At 40.4% G+C, this 14,681-nt stretch overlaps 1 protein-coding gene across 1 annotated transcript in view; it reads left to right on the top strand.

Moving 5' to 3' along the window:
• The window catches only part of MDFIC2 (MyoD family inhibitor domain containing 2), a 117,895-nt gene extending 107,009 nt beyond the window's left edge, over positions 1-10,886 (top strand). Inside the window, exons 5-7 of the mRNA XM_042977135.1 lie at positions 953-980; positions 2,006-2,227; positions 10,627-10,886. Of these exons, the coding sequence (XP_042833069.1) occupies positions 953-980; positions 2,006-2,227; positions 10,627-10,886 (510 nt within the window). The remainder of the gene's footprint in view (positions 1-952; positions 981-2,005; positions 2,228-10,626) is intronic.
• Positions 10,887-14,681: the final 3,795 nt, after the last annotated feature.

Below are 14,681 nucleotides of genomic sequence, written 5' to 3'. Positions count from 1 at the left end.
AGTATGCCAAGGCATAACTTGAATGGCTATCTGTTGGTAATATTAGCTAACTACTGGACACTTTGGGACCCAAGAAAAATAAACTGTTATTTTTATAGCATCATCGTTACAACATTAATTTGGTAAATCTCTCTCGGGATAGAGGAAGCCTAGAGTTTCCCCATTGGTTGAGCTAATTCTATCTATTCACAATTGCATTAATTGCTATTCATGAGAGATGTTCCCATGAACCCCAATTTCTACCAGTCCAATTTAGAGTGAATCAAAGCATAACCAAGAGATTGAAAGCCAGCGACATAAGGGGGCGGTGGGGGAATAAAAAGCAAACCTTGCTGAAAGCCAAGGCTGTTTGGACGCCGAGAAAGAAACAAACATGGCCTAAGACAATTGTGTGAGATGTACTGATAGTTCCCATGCCAGTCACGAGCCTTTGGAACTCCATATAGAGAGCTTCAAAAATCCCCACCCCACCCCCACCCCCACCCCCGGGGCTGTGATCTGATCTGTTGAAGGATGGGAAGGGTCACCTGAGCTTTAAAAAAATTCCAAAGTTTTAAGAGACTTCCCAGGTTATTCTACTGTTTACACAGTCTGGGAACCACTGCCCTAGGAGGCAGGACCCTGTAGAGTTTTCCATCTGCCCGAAACAAAGCAACTTTTGAAAAGATGATGAAAATGGGTGGTGGCAAGAATACACTTCTTGCATGAGCTGTGTGAGCATGGGAAAAACCAGGTTGGTTGTTGTATTGTTTCTTCTAGTCACTCAATGAGCATTATTGGATCAACCCGGCATTGTGTTAGCAACAAGAATGCAAGTCTCCAGAATGAATCTTCACCATCTCCCAGTAGGGCTGCTAAATCACCAGGACTGCCACTTGTTTAGGTCTCAAATCATCCCTAGGAACCAGCTGGTCCACAAGTTTAAGAATGCCTTCTCTTAACTCTTTCCTAGGTTTTAGGATTCTGTGTAACAGGTGTAGGTAAGTTACCACCCAGTCTGGTTCTCTCTCTAATGTAATTTCATGGTGTGTTTCTCTCTGTCCTACACTCCTCGATATTGTCACTTAGTTATTTCTCTGCTAACATGTTTGATGCTTGTGAAAGTTGAGGACCATGCCTGTCTTAGGTACCACTGTACCCCCAGTGCCCAGTTCAGTGCTTCTTATATAACAGGCCCTCAATTGTTAGGTGGGAATGAATGAATGAATGAATGAACGAACCAACAAATGAATATGGGAGTTCTCAAAGACATGAGGCAACTAGGGCTTCTTGGTCTTCTCTATGACGCTCCAAACCAGAATCTCAGTCCAGGACTTTGCTGGGGGTTCCTTTCTAGGTGATTATATGAAAATAAAACATGTTCCAAAAAGCCTACCCCCAAAGCTCACGTTGATGATCACCTGGCTAGGAGCTTAACAAATGCCAAGGCAGAGAAAAGAATGGCAACTGAGAGTCTCTGAGATCAGAAACAGGAATGAGCTTCTAGACTGTTCATTTATAATCACTTCTCGTATACAGAGGAGGAAACTGAGGTTTGTAGAAACAAACAGGACAATGTGATGGAGATCACATACATTATGGAGCAGTACTCAGCATTTAAGACCCTTCTACTGCTCCTGGGATCCAGAAAACATTTGACAATGAGCTGACAACAAACTATGAGATTTCATTGATCCAAGTGAATGAATTCTTTGATTCTCTCCACCCATCACTAAAATAAATAAATATATAATTGATTTTAAAATCACACACAGGAGACATAAGTGATACAAATTACTGTGATAGGGAAACTTGTAACGTGTGTAAAATGTTATCATGATTGCCTCTTTTATTCTTACTTATATTTTTATTCAAAATGATCCTGTTCAATGATGCTTCATTCTCTTACATAAGATCTTGTTCTCATAAAAGCCTAGAGTGTGAAGTTTTCTGCAAATGTCCGTTCTGAAATCACTGGGTCACATCAACTATAATGGGTTTGTGTATTTTTTCTTCTTTCGTCTAGATATGCAACTCACAAATGAAAAGCATGCAGACGAGAAACCCATTAATGCTATCATTATAAATTCAGTATCCGAATTCAATATCACAGATGGACCAGCCAAGGAAACCCCCAGTGAGAAAAAACTGTCAGAATTCAGCACATCACTGTCCTCCCTTGAAGAATGCCAAACGAAATTTTCCTACCTCCAAACTGATACTTCAGTTCATCAGAGAGACACTGATGGTATGTTTCTCAGAATCAACCCATCTCTAAATAAAGCTCCCCAACCCCCGCCCCTGTAAAATCATCACATATGCTGTTAGAAAAAAAGAGCCTTTATGAATATTAAACAGGAAGACTTCGATTTGAAAACCCTGGTGAATGACACATGTCAAGGTCACTCTGCAATTATGAGGTGCTTGGCAGATTGTTTGCTCTCAAAGCTGGAAATCGGAGGCAAAGTGTTTTAAATAGCTGGAGTGAGGTATAATCATGCTTGCTATGGAGTTATGATGTGGATAAAGAAAAACGGCAAACTTTTCTCAAATCTGGGACTGTTCAGCCCCTGTCTCTAGGCTGAGAGGAGAAGAAGGCAGAGGGGAATGGTATGAAAATGCTGGAAATGTATAAATGTAGACTGTAAAAAATATCAATCTGCTTACATCAGCAAGCAGTAAAGAAGGATTGGTTACTCTAGCTGATATCACCTCCTGGGCATTCTGATCAGTGCAAACCTACACCAAACTACCCCTGTATATGACATTAAAGGCACATTCCCTTTCACAAAGCCAACTTCAAATTGATTTGGTGCTAAGTGATCATCACAGTCAAGTTCAAAGTCATGGACTCCACACCAAGACATATGTAATTTTACTCAGGTTGACTTTGCAGTGACCTTTACAGAAGACATAAACCGTTCAGGAATTTTGTAGTGTTCCATACCTACGTTTGTATTTAAAGAAAGCTTGCAATCTCTCAAAGGAGAATATAATAGGTCCTAGTTACTAGTCTAGATTTAAATTAACATTTACTTTTTGAAAAAGAGAAAAAAGAAATACATAGACTTTGTATTAACAGGAGTTTGGAATCACATCAGTTTAATTCCTGGCTCTGAAATTTATTAACTGCATAAACCTGGGTAAGTTTTTTAGCATCTCTGACTCTCAGACTCTCAGTTATATATAATGGAGCTAGTAACACATCATAGGGTGTTTTGAAGATCAAATGAAATAACATATATAAAGGATCCAATAGAGAACCTGGCACATAATAGATATGTGATTTTTGCTTTCATTCTGGTTCTGGTTTTAGAAAGTAAGGGGAGAGATTTCTAACACATGTTATTTACGATCTTATGCGCACATTGTCAAGGATGCTTCAGACCAGAAGCTACAGACACAATTGCTTGCAGCTGCCAGGAGATAGTGTGAATAATGCAGAAGATGGGCAGTGAACAATAGGGGTGGGCGAGGACTATGGCAAGGTGAAGAGCCCTGCCACTACTCAGCTCCAGCTAATTGTTTCTGGAAGAAAATAGAGGCTCAGAGTTGCCAGGTCCAGAGCGTTACGGGACATCTCTGCATTTCTTAGGTGTTGGCAAAACTTCTATCTCATTTATGAAGCCCCAGACACTCCCAACAATACATGGCTTTGGGCCAACTTTGGCCAGTGGACTTCCGGGTTCCCACCCCAAATTCAAGATGATGCCCAAGTTTCTGGCTTTGCTAGCGTTTCATGGCAATCAAGAAAACAGGTGATACAGGATCGGCTTGCATCAGGGATGCACGGATCTTACGTGTAACGGGTCTTGGTTGTAATGACCCCAGAATTAGGAATTACCGTTGTACATATCCACACAGTACAACACAATGCCGTCCAGAACCACTCTGATTTGTCCTGTCGGGGATCCAGGGAGAATGAGAAGGGCAGGCGTAGCTGCGATGGTACCTGAACCCTTGTATTCTCAGGAAAGGGCCAAAATGACCACTCCATGAAAATGGCAATGGATAATCAGGGGCCTCACGCAGGAAAAGAACGACTTCCTCTTGTTTTTGAAGAGCAGAGGAGATTCATGAAGACAGTTGAATCAGACTGTTCTTCTTAAGCTCTGGCTGAGAGGCTGGTACAACCCGGAAAATTACAATTTTAGGCCAACAACACAGGTAACAGCCCGCTAATCCATTCTCACAGTGTGAACTCCCCCCATCAGCAACGTAAGAGTTTTTGGTATCTGGATAAAAGAGAGAAACATTCCAACTAGGGCCTACAAATGTGGATAGGAAGCTCTCATTATCTTAAACAGCCAACATCAAGGATATCAAGAGTTAAGTCGGAGAATTTTTATAGTAATTAATTTAAGGATGCAGAAATTGAGAGCTGGGGTCATTGTTCGTACTGAGATAAATACAGAAATATCTTGCAGGAACAGCAGGGGAAACAGAAGGGAAAAGAGAAGATTGCATCCACTTTCATGTAGTTTGTGGTTAATTTATTTTCAAATGTATAAATGAGTGCATAGGAATGGATGCTTAATTGCTAATATCTATTATTTATATACATTGCCCCACTTAAAACAGAATGGAAAAGCCTCACACATGCAGATTTTGTAAAATGTGTTACATCCATTAGCACAGTTCATGGTGTGTGCTCTGATGGGAATTTAAAAGGATCTTTACTGCACATCACACACTATGTGCTGCAACATTACTTTATTATTAAATTGTGGCTCATCCTGTGTGGTCCCTTTCCCGAATAAAATGGAAAAAGTCCAGAGCACTGTCTGTGTCTCTGCTTCTGTTTCTACACTCTGATTGCAAAGGCATCCCTGTGGGTAATAAAATCAAGGATATACACAATAGTCGAAAAGAGGCTCCTTAAAAAGAATCCTGAGAATACACCTAATTGATGTATAATTTTGAATCTGAGATGTCTCATCCAGGTGGAAGAGGAAAATCATAAATACAAGATACCTCAAAAGAATAGTCTTAATTACACCATGGACTACTGAATAAAATGATTACATTTTCTACACTGTAAATTTCATACAATTAAATGCAGTAGTGTCACCTTATAAAATGTTTCAATTTTATAATTATTTCAGTTCATTTGCTCAGAAAAAAACATAAGCACAAATTTACTAAGTATCACCCAAATCCAGTCATCCTCGTTCTAAAGAACTGACTTGAACGTTAGTTGTGCTTGTCTGAACTTAAATAGATCTTGACATATTTAAGTAGCTATTAAAATTGATAACATCAGGGATGATACCCCAGCTAGAGAAAGGCATTCAGTCACACTTTATTTATTCCTATTCTACATTACAGACTTTAAAAAAAAAAAAAACTTAATGTTGGAAGAGTGGGAACCAATTTCTATACTTTTTCACCAAAAACTTTGAGTAATTAGTCGAAGCCACTGTGTCATGAATCTCATGATTATGCTGAATCTGCTGTGACCACACATTAACCATTAACATATTAGAATACTGGGTTTGGGCCAGGTTTATTTTCCTTTTTTTATTACTTGGCTTTGAGGGGATGGGAGGGGGAGAATGTTGTTTATGTGGGACCCCTTATGGAAGAACCACATTCTTAATACTTTGCATAGTGATTCCCAAACTAGCGGGTGAATGTATCTGGAGCTGAGGAAAACCATCAGAACTACAGGGGACAGCTACATCCTCCACTGTCTCTCCCTCCTCTGAATTCCAGGCATTTTGGTGACAAGATTGAAAGCTGGGAGGGCAAACCCAGTGAGTACTGGACCACGACTGCGAGGCTGATCTCTGATACCCTGGTGGAAACTCCTTGCATTGTTACCTTTTCCACTATAATTAAACATGATCCTTTCTAATGAGACAGATTCTCCCTCTTAATTAGCCAATCCCCAGCTGTACATTTAGCACCTCTGGAGGCTGCGTTAATCCTTCAGGATCATTAGGGTATCACTTAGCACATTACAGCCTCAGTGTCCTAAAGGTACCCTAGGGGTGTAAAAAGGAAATGAAACAACCTAAGCAGGTTTTTGTCATGGCTTTTTGCTCACAAATACCGCTTTTGGCTGCAAGGCTTGCAGGTCATGGCTCCTTCTTGAACCTTCCCTGATCCGGATTTAAGGAGGTAAGAGGTGGGAAAGTGAGCTGGGTGCTCTGAGAGCAGTGATTACAGCCCAGGCCAGGATGCCAGGGCAGTCAATAAAGGGACGTCAACATACAGAGACCTAGTTACGAAGATATTAGGAGAGGTGAAAAGCCAGGTAAGGGAGTAGTGAGGCCTCCCAGGACTTAGCAACAAGGCTCTGACACCTCTTCCCTTGGTCCCTCCCAGGCCACTAGTAAATGACAAGCACTGGCCTGAGCTCATAGGCCACCAGCAACTAACCCTTACTTGACACACCACTAGTAAGTGGCATTAACAGTAGCCACAGAAAGAAGGATTTTCAGAAAGAGATAAAACCAAGGGGTAGATACACCTGAGACACCACTCAAAGCAGAGAGAGGGGAGAAGAAATACCCCCCGCATTCCCTTCTCCCCCGCCCCCCACCCTCTTTTCCTGTCACTGCTTCCCATTGGCTGAGGTTGGTGAGAAGCTGCTTAACAGAACCTTGAAAACAGACTTTAGCAGTCTTGGGAATACAGAGCAGAACAGGGAGGAGAAGGGAGAGCAGGCCTTCCACAAGCCGGCCACGTCCTGCGCCATGTTGGATCATGACAGAGGAGGTGTGAGCCTTCTGAAGGGCAGGCCAGTTGCAGGGTTAAGAGCTCTGGAGGGGACAGTTTGAGTCAAATCACAGATTCACCATTTCCTATGCTTCTTAAATTCCCTGAGCCACTATTTCCCCATCTATAAAAGAATTGTGATAGGACTCAACTCAGGCCCACTTCAGGACCTATGTGAGGAGCACATAGAGTACAGAGGGCCAAGCATTTGCTTCCAATGTAACAATGGATAAGACAGCACAGGCTTTGGATCCAGAAAGACTGACATTTGAACCTCTCGCCCACCACCTTAAAGTTGAAAGACTCAGGACATTCAGGGACAATCCCTGAGCCTTAGTCTTTTCATCTAAAAAACGGGGACCACTTTATTTATCTCCCATCGTTCACTTACTCATTCTTTCACTCAACAAGAGATACAGCTTTCTTATAATTCAGGTTCTAGTAGGGAGAGAAACCCATTCATAAACGATTTAGCATCCTATGGTCAATACTATGAGGAAAAAATAGAGTGCTATGAGAGTTTCAACAGGTTGTGATTTAGAGAGAAGGTGTTTTAAGCTAAAGACTCAGAGGCTGAGTAGGAATCAGGTCAAGCTGTTAGGCAGGGGTTTATGGAACACAGGCCAAAGAGAGAGCATGCGCAAAGGCTCGGAGTTTGGTGTATCCCAGGATCTGAATGAAAGAGAACCAGTGTGACTGGAGTGCAGTCGGTGAGGAGAAGATTAGGATGGGAAGCCAGAGAAATAGGCAGAAACCTATACACAGGCATATGCACTACGACCAGGATGGGGGACTTTACAGGGGAAGCGAGCTCATCTCATTTCCAGTGAAAGAATATCACAGGAGGCGATGAATCTGAGCTGCACTCACGTAAAAACCAGTGTGTTCAATAGGAAGCTATTGCTTTGGACCTGACGATGGCCAATAGTGGCTAGAACTATGGAGGTGGCCCTAGAGGCAGGTAGAAGCTTATGAGTTTCACATACCAATATGAGATAGAACGTGCAGAATTCAGCAGGGAATTGCATGGGGGGGGGGCGGTATGATGGGGAAAAGGAAAATGACAGGAATGAGTCCCAGCTTTCTGTTCATATCATGTGAGTGTGCAAGAGCCATTCACAAGAGAAAGCCAAAGGTTTGTGGAATAAGGAATGAGGGAGAGCCGTGGTGCAGCCTGGCCTTGGTGAGTGGGAGATGTCTTGAAGACATTGTAGAAGCCATGTGAAGGAGGCAGATGGACTCACAGCATACTCTGTGGGATGGGCTGAGAGTAGGGGTGCTAATCATGGGCTATGACTTTGCATATCATGTTTACTAAACATTAAAGCCCCAAGAAATAGTGCAGGCAAAGGAAAATACACCCATTCAGGCAGGAGAAGGAGAGGTCCAACTCTCTTTTCAAACACTTGCAAATTTCCCCCTGAACTGCTTGTGTTACTTTTGTGCAAACAAAAATTGCCCATATGCAAAACAGTTTTGCCTGCCCGTGTAGAATTATTTAATGTGCCTTTTAGGAAAAGTTTTCAACACTCTTGAAAGTTTGGAAAAATCTGTTTTCAATTCATCAATGTTGCCATGTTTTTTTGGGCAAGAGGCTCTGCCTTTTATAACCAAATAAAAAGGACTGACTTATACACAGGGAAAAAAAAAAAGAGCTCTATTCTCAAATGCAAAATAGAAGAAAACAAATACCAGTTTGGCCAAAGGATTAGGCCAAACATTTTTGTGTGTGTGCAAATAAAACCTACGGTGTACATCAGAAGCAGAGACCTCCGGAGTCTGCCAACTTGAGAAAACATTGGCAAGAGGAGTTAAACCAAAAGATTATATGCCCTCAGGAAATTATAAGGCCATTTCCCAAATAGGGTCTTTACACTTTGATACAAAACCCCAACTCCCATCCCCATGTCACCAGCTCCCACCCTAACTTACCTGCAAATCAAACTTTTACCATGACATCTACAAAGGACACAGATCTAGTGGGATCATTTTTATACGATCCTAGCGTGAGTAAGTCTCGTAAGCCTCCAGCCTGAAGGATATGGAGCATTTGCTTGGGATATTTTGTACTGAGAACTTCTTCTTTTCCAGGGGCTGCTCTAGTAACCTTGCTGGCATCAGTGTAAGTTGATGAGGTTTTATGCTCCGTATCTTTGACCACCAACATGCCCTCCTCAGAAATGCATACGTAAAATAGAGTCTATGTACTGTACTAACTGACTCCTGAATTTTTGTGGGTGGTTTGTGGTGACTTATATAGGTGACTTGGCCACATGCTGGAAGCTGGCTCTAAGTGAATAAAAAAATACACCCCATCTGGCAAAGAGATGAGTGCATACACCCTGGAGGTATTATGGGATATGCTTCCTAAACCAGAAATACTTAGGTACAGCCACAGCACCTGCAACAATATATGGCAATTAAAGTAGTCATAAAAGTCACCTTGAGGTTCTTTATCACTGTCTGATTGGGAAGAAAGGAAAGGAGGGTTTGAGGCAGGGATGGCACATGGGACAGAGGCAAGAACGAAGACTTTTGTTTACCTATATGCACAGTCATTTTCGACCTTTATATAATGACTCTAAGTTTCTTTAAGATATTTGTTCCCTTTTAGAGCAAGTTTCCATGCTTGCCCTCCTTTCAAGGATGAACAAATATCTGAACAAAAAAAGTAAAAAACTTTTCTGGAAAATATTGTTGGAAGTAAATGAACAGGCCTCTAAGAACAGTCAGAACCCAAGAGCAAAATCTCTCCTGCAGGCTTGGATAGTCTCAGCCAACTGAAGCCTGAAAACCAGAATTTATTAACATTAACATTCTTATTGGAAACAAAATAAATCCTTACGAAAATATAACTTTAATTGATTGATAAACCCATCAGGAGGAGGAGATGTTTCTCCAATTCAGGCCAGAATGTTACTTTCAGCCATGAACAATCTTCAGGATAGTGATTTTCATTAATTGGATGATATATCATGTAAACATACTTACCTACCCATTTATAAAGTGCTTACATGTTTTTGAGACTTAACTAAAAAAAAAAAGTTATGATTTTAACAAGAGAGTTGTTGCATCTCCTAACTAATTCCCTTTATGGAAACAAAAAATATCATAATCTATAACCCATCACAGCTGTTTGGCTAGAAGTACCAATTACCTTCAATACCTTAGAGATACTTTTCCGATTTTTACAAGTCTGCAGTAGTAAATTTTTAAACCAATTTTCTTAAGGAGGATTGAGAAGATTTCTATGCTTTCAGGCATATGATGACGTATTTCATTTAACATGAATATAAAATCAATGCTTCCCCAAACTGGAGGACAAAGGACGCAGGTATTGAAAATAAAATACAACCAAAACAAAAACTCTGACTATTTAAAAAATTCTTTCTCTGGGTTTTGAAATGTGCTTTTCGCTGGCATGTGAATATGGGTGTGGCAGATTTATGGGAATCCACACCATACAAATGAGAAAGCCTGGTGACGAGAAGCCGGAAATTTGTACAGTCTCTCCTTGTCCCCAGCCCTAATTGCTCCTGAAAGCTCCCTGCACCTGCAGAGGACCAGCTATTTTTCAGACAGCTGCAAGGTTTCCAGATAGGTAGCTAATTGTGTGGCTTCTCAGCACCTCTGCAGGCAAAGTAAATAAAGGAGTTTAGAAAAGTGACAGCACTTTAAATAACCAGATTATGTGGAATCAATAGAAATGCTCAGGAAGTTAATAAAGCAATTACTTAAGTAGAGCGGGTAGTGCAGGGAGGTGGGGAAGAGTAATGGTGTACTTTACCCCTAGTATGGACAATTAAGAGTTGGCCATAAAGTTATCAAGCATGCCACCACACCTGCCTGTCCTTCGGAGACGCCCCTCTATGTGCCACCATTAATTTCTTCCTCTTCTTTTCCTTCTCCTTCTTCTTTAAACAGAGGAGTGTGCCTCTCTCATCCTCACCTGTTTGTTTTGCCAGTTTTGGGACTGTCTCCTGATGCTCCCAGATACGTGCGAAACAGTGTGTACCAAACTGTGCTGCCCCTCTCACAGGTACCACCACACCTCAGATGAAAGCCACCCGCGGAACGACTGCAAGTGCAACTGTGACGTCGACTGCAGTCTTTTTGAATCTTGCCACGAGACCAGTGAGTGTCTGGAGTTGGCCATGGAGATTTCAGAAATCTGTTACCGCTAGCACAATGAAGTCAACCACGTTCCGGCAGACCCTTTGGCCCCACAGGGAAACTCCATGACAATAAGACTGATTTCTATGCGCTGAAATGTAAGGATTGTACGCATTTCTTGGATGCCATAGACCATTTTATTCTGCACCTGGCTGGCAAAGGTAGTGTTGTCAACTCAATGGTCTTATTCCAAATTTCATTACTGCATGGCTCGTTGGAAAAAAATATCTTGATCATGTGTGATGAACGATCTTAAATACCTCGTAAATGCCATAGGTACAAGGTGTTTCTTGACTGCAAAAAAGCATGCTAAACCACTCTGTGTTACTGCGTTCATTGGCTTGCATCATGGATTCAACTTCATTCACAAATTCAGGACAAATTAGTACATTCTTTTGGAACTGACATACATTAGCTTGTCTTTGTAATGGCCTCATGCATAAACATTATGCATTGTTGGTTATTATTAATAATGTATTGTATAACATCATTTTGTAATTAAAAATTTATTTATACAGTCTCTTAAAATTCACTTATATGTACAGTTTAGGTAGGAAAGGGAATTAAATGAATTAGAAACCATGTTCCTGTAATTACAACAGATGTCTCTAAGACATCTCCAGTGAATTTTGAATATGATGTACTTCAAGAGAGTACTGTAATTCTAGACCATATTATTATACATCTATGACTATGTCATAACAGGTTATGCGTGTTCTTAATTTGTTACAGAAATACTCTTCTTTATTCCAATGAGCATAAATGGGAATTATATGCAAGTTTCACGAAAATGACCCCAGATAATCAATTCTTCATTTTCCTCATTTCTGTTTGTCAGGTACAACAAGCAACAGGATATTAAAACATAATCAGTTCATTTCACTAAACTATCACTTATGCAGGAATCCAGAAGAAATACATGTTTAGGTACTAATTCACCATGAGTCTCCTAATACAGCATGTGCGTCAGAAATCATATTTTTCCTTTTCTGATAATTAAAGTAATTCACAATTATGCTGAGTACCTCCTCATAGTTACAGAAAAAAAAATTTTAAGATGTGATATAAACTTGGAAAATGATTTTCAACTCAAACAAATTAAAACAAACATTTTGGGGGAAAACACACCTAGGTTGAAGTTATATTGGATTCTCCTTTACTTTTAGTAAGGCACGGAATTGTTCATTAATGTGTGCTTATACATTCCCATGGAAATACACACACACACACACACACACACACACACACACACACTTTTCTATCAGTAACCAAAGAACACAGAAGTGAAATGATGAGGAGAGGGAACTTGCCACAATCCAATCAAACAACAAATAATACCAAAGTATCTGCTTCCGCCTGACTTAGGTACTTTCAGGCAAAAGCAACATTTATTTTGTGTCTTTCACAAATGAGCACATTTTCCTATTCTGTAAGAAATCCCTCCCCATGTTGAAAACTATTAATCTTTAAAAAAATGTTTTTAAGCTGCTTATAGAAAGGTATTTAACTGCTCCTGTCTTGCTCATGACAATAACAGCTCATGGACGGTTAATGCAGCTTTGTTCCTGTTTGACAAACCACAGAGCATGACAGTGCCCTATACTGCCTGCCAAATACCTCAGCCTCTCTGCTTTTCAGAAGTTCAAGGACAACTCTAGACTCTATGCTTAGAACTGCAGATCATTAGCAGGGAAAAGAAGTGGATTCCTAGAATAGGAAGGGAACCTAGGACTGTTCCAATCCAATATTCTCGTTCTCCATAAGAGAAAATAGGGGTCCCAAGAACTAACTTATCCCAGACCACACAGTGAGTTCAGGGCAATGTTACGAACTCCAACTGGTGGTCTCATTTTCTAACTACACTGCACCACTCGATAGTTTTCCACTTCCCAGTCCAGCTGCTACACCATGGTACAGCTGTTTCGATGGTTCGAATATTAAAATACTACCAGACTGGCTCATAAACAGTTGTTACCTTGTACCTCCTTAGTGTTTCCTCTATGCCTCCAGCCACCCTGGCCCCTCTCCAAGCACCCATCCCACCTTCGCATGGTGCCAGCCACTAAAAGAAGAACACCTGGAAGTTGCAGGGTCTCTGGGATCCCATTCCAATAAGATGGTACCTGGCTGGTGTCATCAATGAGGCCCTGTCACCTTAGTGTTACATATTTTGACCATTATCGTTTATCCTTTCTAGTCTATACTCTTCAACTGTGCAAAGATTATGCATTTCAAATGTGAGTCGAATACTTGTCAATTAGAGACATAAAAATTGCCAGGGCTGATTTTATAATGTGGTCACAATACTGCAAGAGTTTTCTGTGGTCTCTCCACGGTTAGTTAACTTGCTCCTCACTCTCAGAATTCACCACGCTATAACAGAAAGGGTTGGTTATACAAAGTATGAAATTTCTTTTCTTTACAACCAATAATAAAACATCATCCTTTTTGCAAACATGAATGGCTCTTTCAATTGAATTCTTATACAATAAAACATACGCAGCTGGGAAAATGCAATTGCAGAGGTAAGACAGATGAAAGAGGAATGTGGTTATTGATTAAATACAGATATCAGAATCTGAGAAGGCTCATTTTTTTTCCTATAATGATGAAGGTGTGTGATTATAAATAATGACAATGTTATTCTTTAAAATGGGCTTCTTGGGGAACAGACTATTCCTATTTAAGAGAGCACATTAGATAAAAAAAAAAAAAGATTTGAAAACATACAACATTTATAGGGAATGGAAAACAGAGATTTTCCCCCCACAGCAACATAACAAGATAGTTACATTGTCTTTGCTCTGTTCAATGGATTTCTATAAAACCAATGCTTCTCTAAAAGCCCACAAAATGTGGAAAGCAATGAAGAAACATAGTTACACTTAACTTGTTAATGAAAATTTCCCCCTACATAAGCTGATAGGTCTACAGAGTTCATTATCAATGCTGGACAAAGTTAATAAAGCAAAAGTCACTTCAGTTTTTTCAAAGGAAACGAGAAAACATTCAAGGCAAGGAAACTTTACATGTAGGAAGCATCACATGAAGGCACTTCAGCATTTTTTTAACTACATGTGTAGACAGAAACGTTTGAAGGACAGAATTCATGATCCAATGGCTCTAAATGTCCCCTTCTCTAAATGGACCTAAGGAATAATGTTTACACTTAAATAAGGTAGTTTGACTCTAAGAGATTTGCTCATCAAATGTTAAGTTCACCGAGGCTACGCAACCTGATGACCTAAGATAAAATTGAAGTACCTGGTTTAATAGTTTGTTGTGTGTTCGTTGAGGACGATATCTGAGCTAAAACCCAGAGAGTTTCCATGTATAGCCTCATGTGAGCTGTCTGGAAAGGCCAAGTGAACAGGGAATGATTGTCTAGTGATTATAATCAACATGGGACTAAAATGTATTGTTGGGCTTCTCTACACAGGTCTAGATAGCCCTTGACATAACTGGGAAGGAGCCCAGGATATGGGGAGAGGGGAAGGAATGATGACAGATCAGGCCCAGATCATTATTTGGATGGATATACAGTTGACTCTTGAACAGTGAAAGGTTTAGGGGCCCTGATCCCCTGCCCAGTAGAAAATCCTATTATATAACTTTTGATTCCTCCCCAGACTCAACTACTAATAGTCTGCTGTTAACTGGAAGCCTTACTGATAACATAAACAGTTGATTAATATATATTTTGTATATGGATTACGTACTGCATACTTACAAGAAAGTAAGCTAGAGGAAAGAAAATGTTACTAAGAAAACTATAAGGAAGAGAAAATACATTCACACTATTGCAC

The sequence above is a fragment of the Panthera tigris genome, chromosome A2 (assembly GCF_018350195.1).
Source record: "Panthera tigris isolate Pti1 chromosome A2, P.tigris_Pti1_mat1.1, whole genome shotgun sequence".
NCBI classification, from domain to species: domain Eukaryota; kingdom Metazoa; phylum Chordata; class Mammalia; order Carnivora; family Felidae; genus Panthera; species Panthera tigris.
Note: the sequence above shows the minus strand (reverse complement) of the source record. Positions and strands in the feature narration are given on the sequence as shown.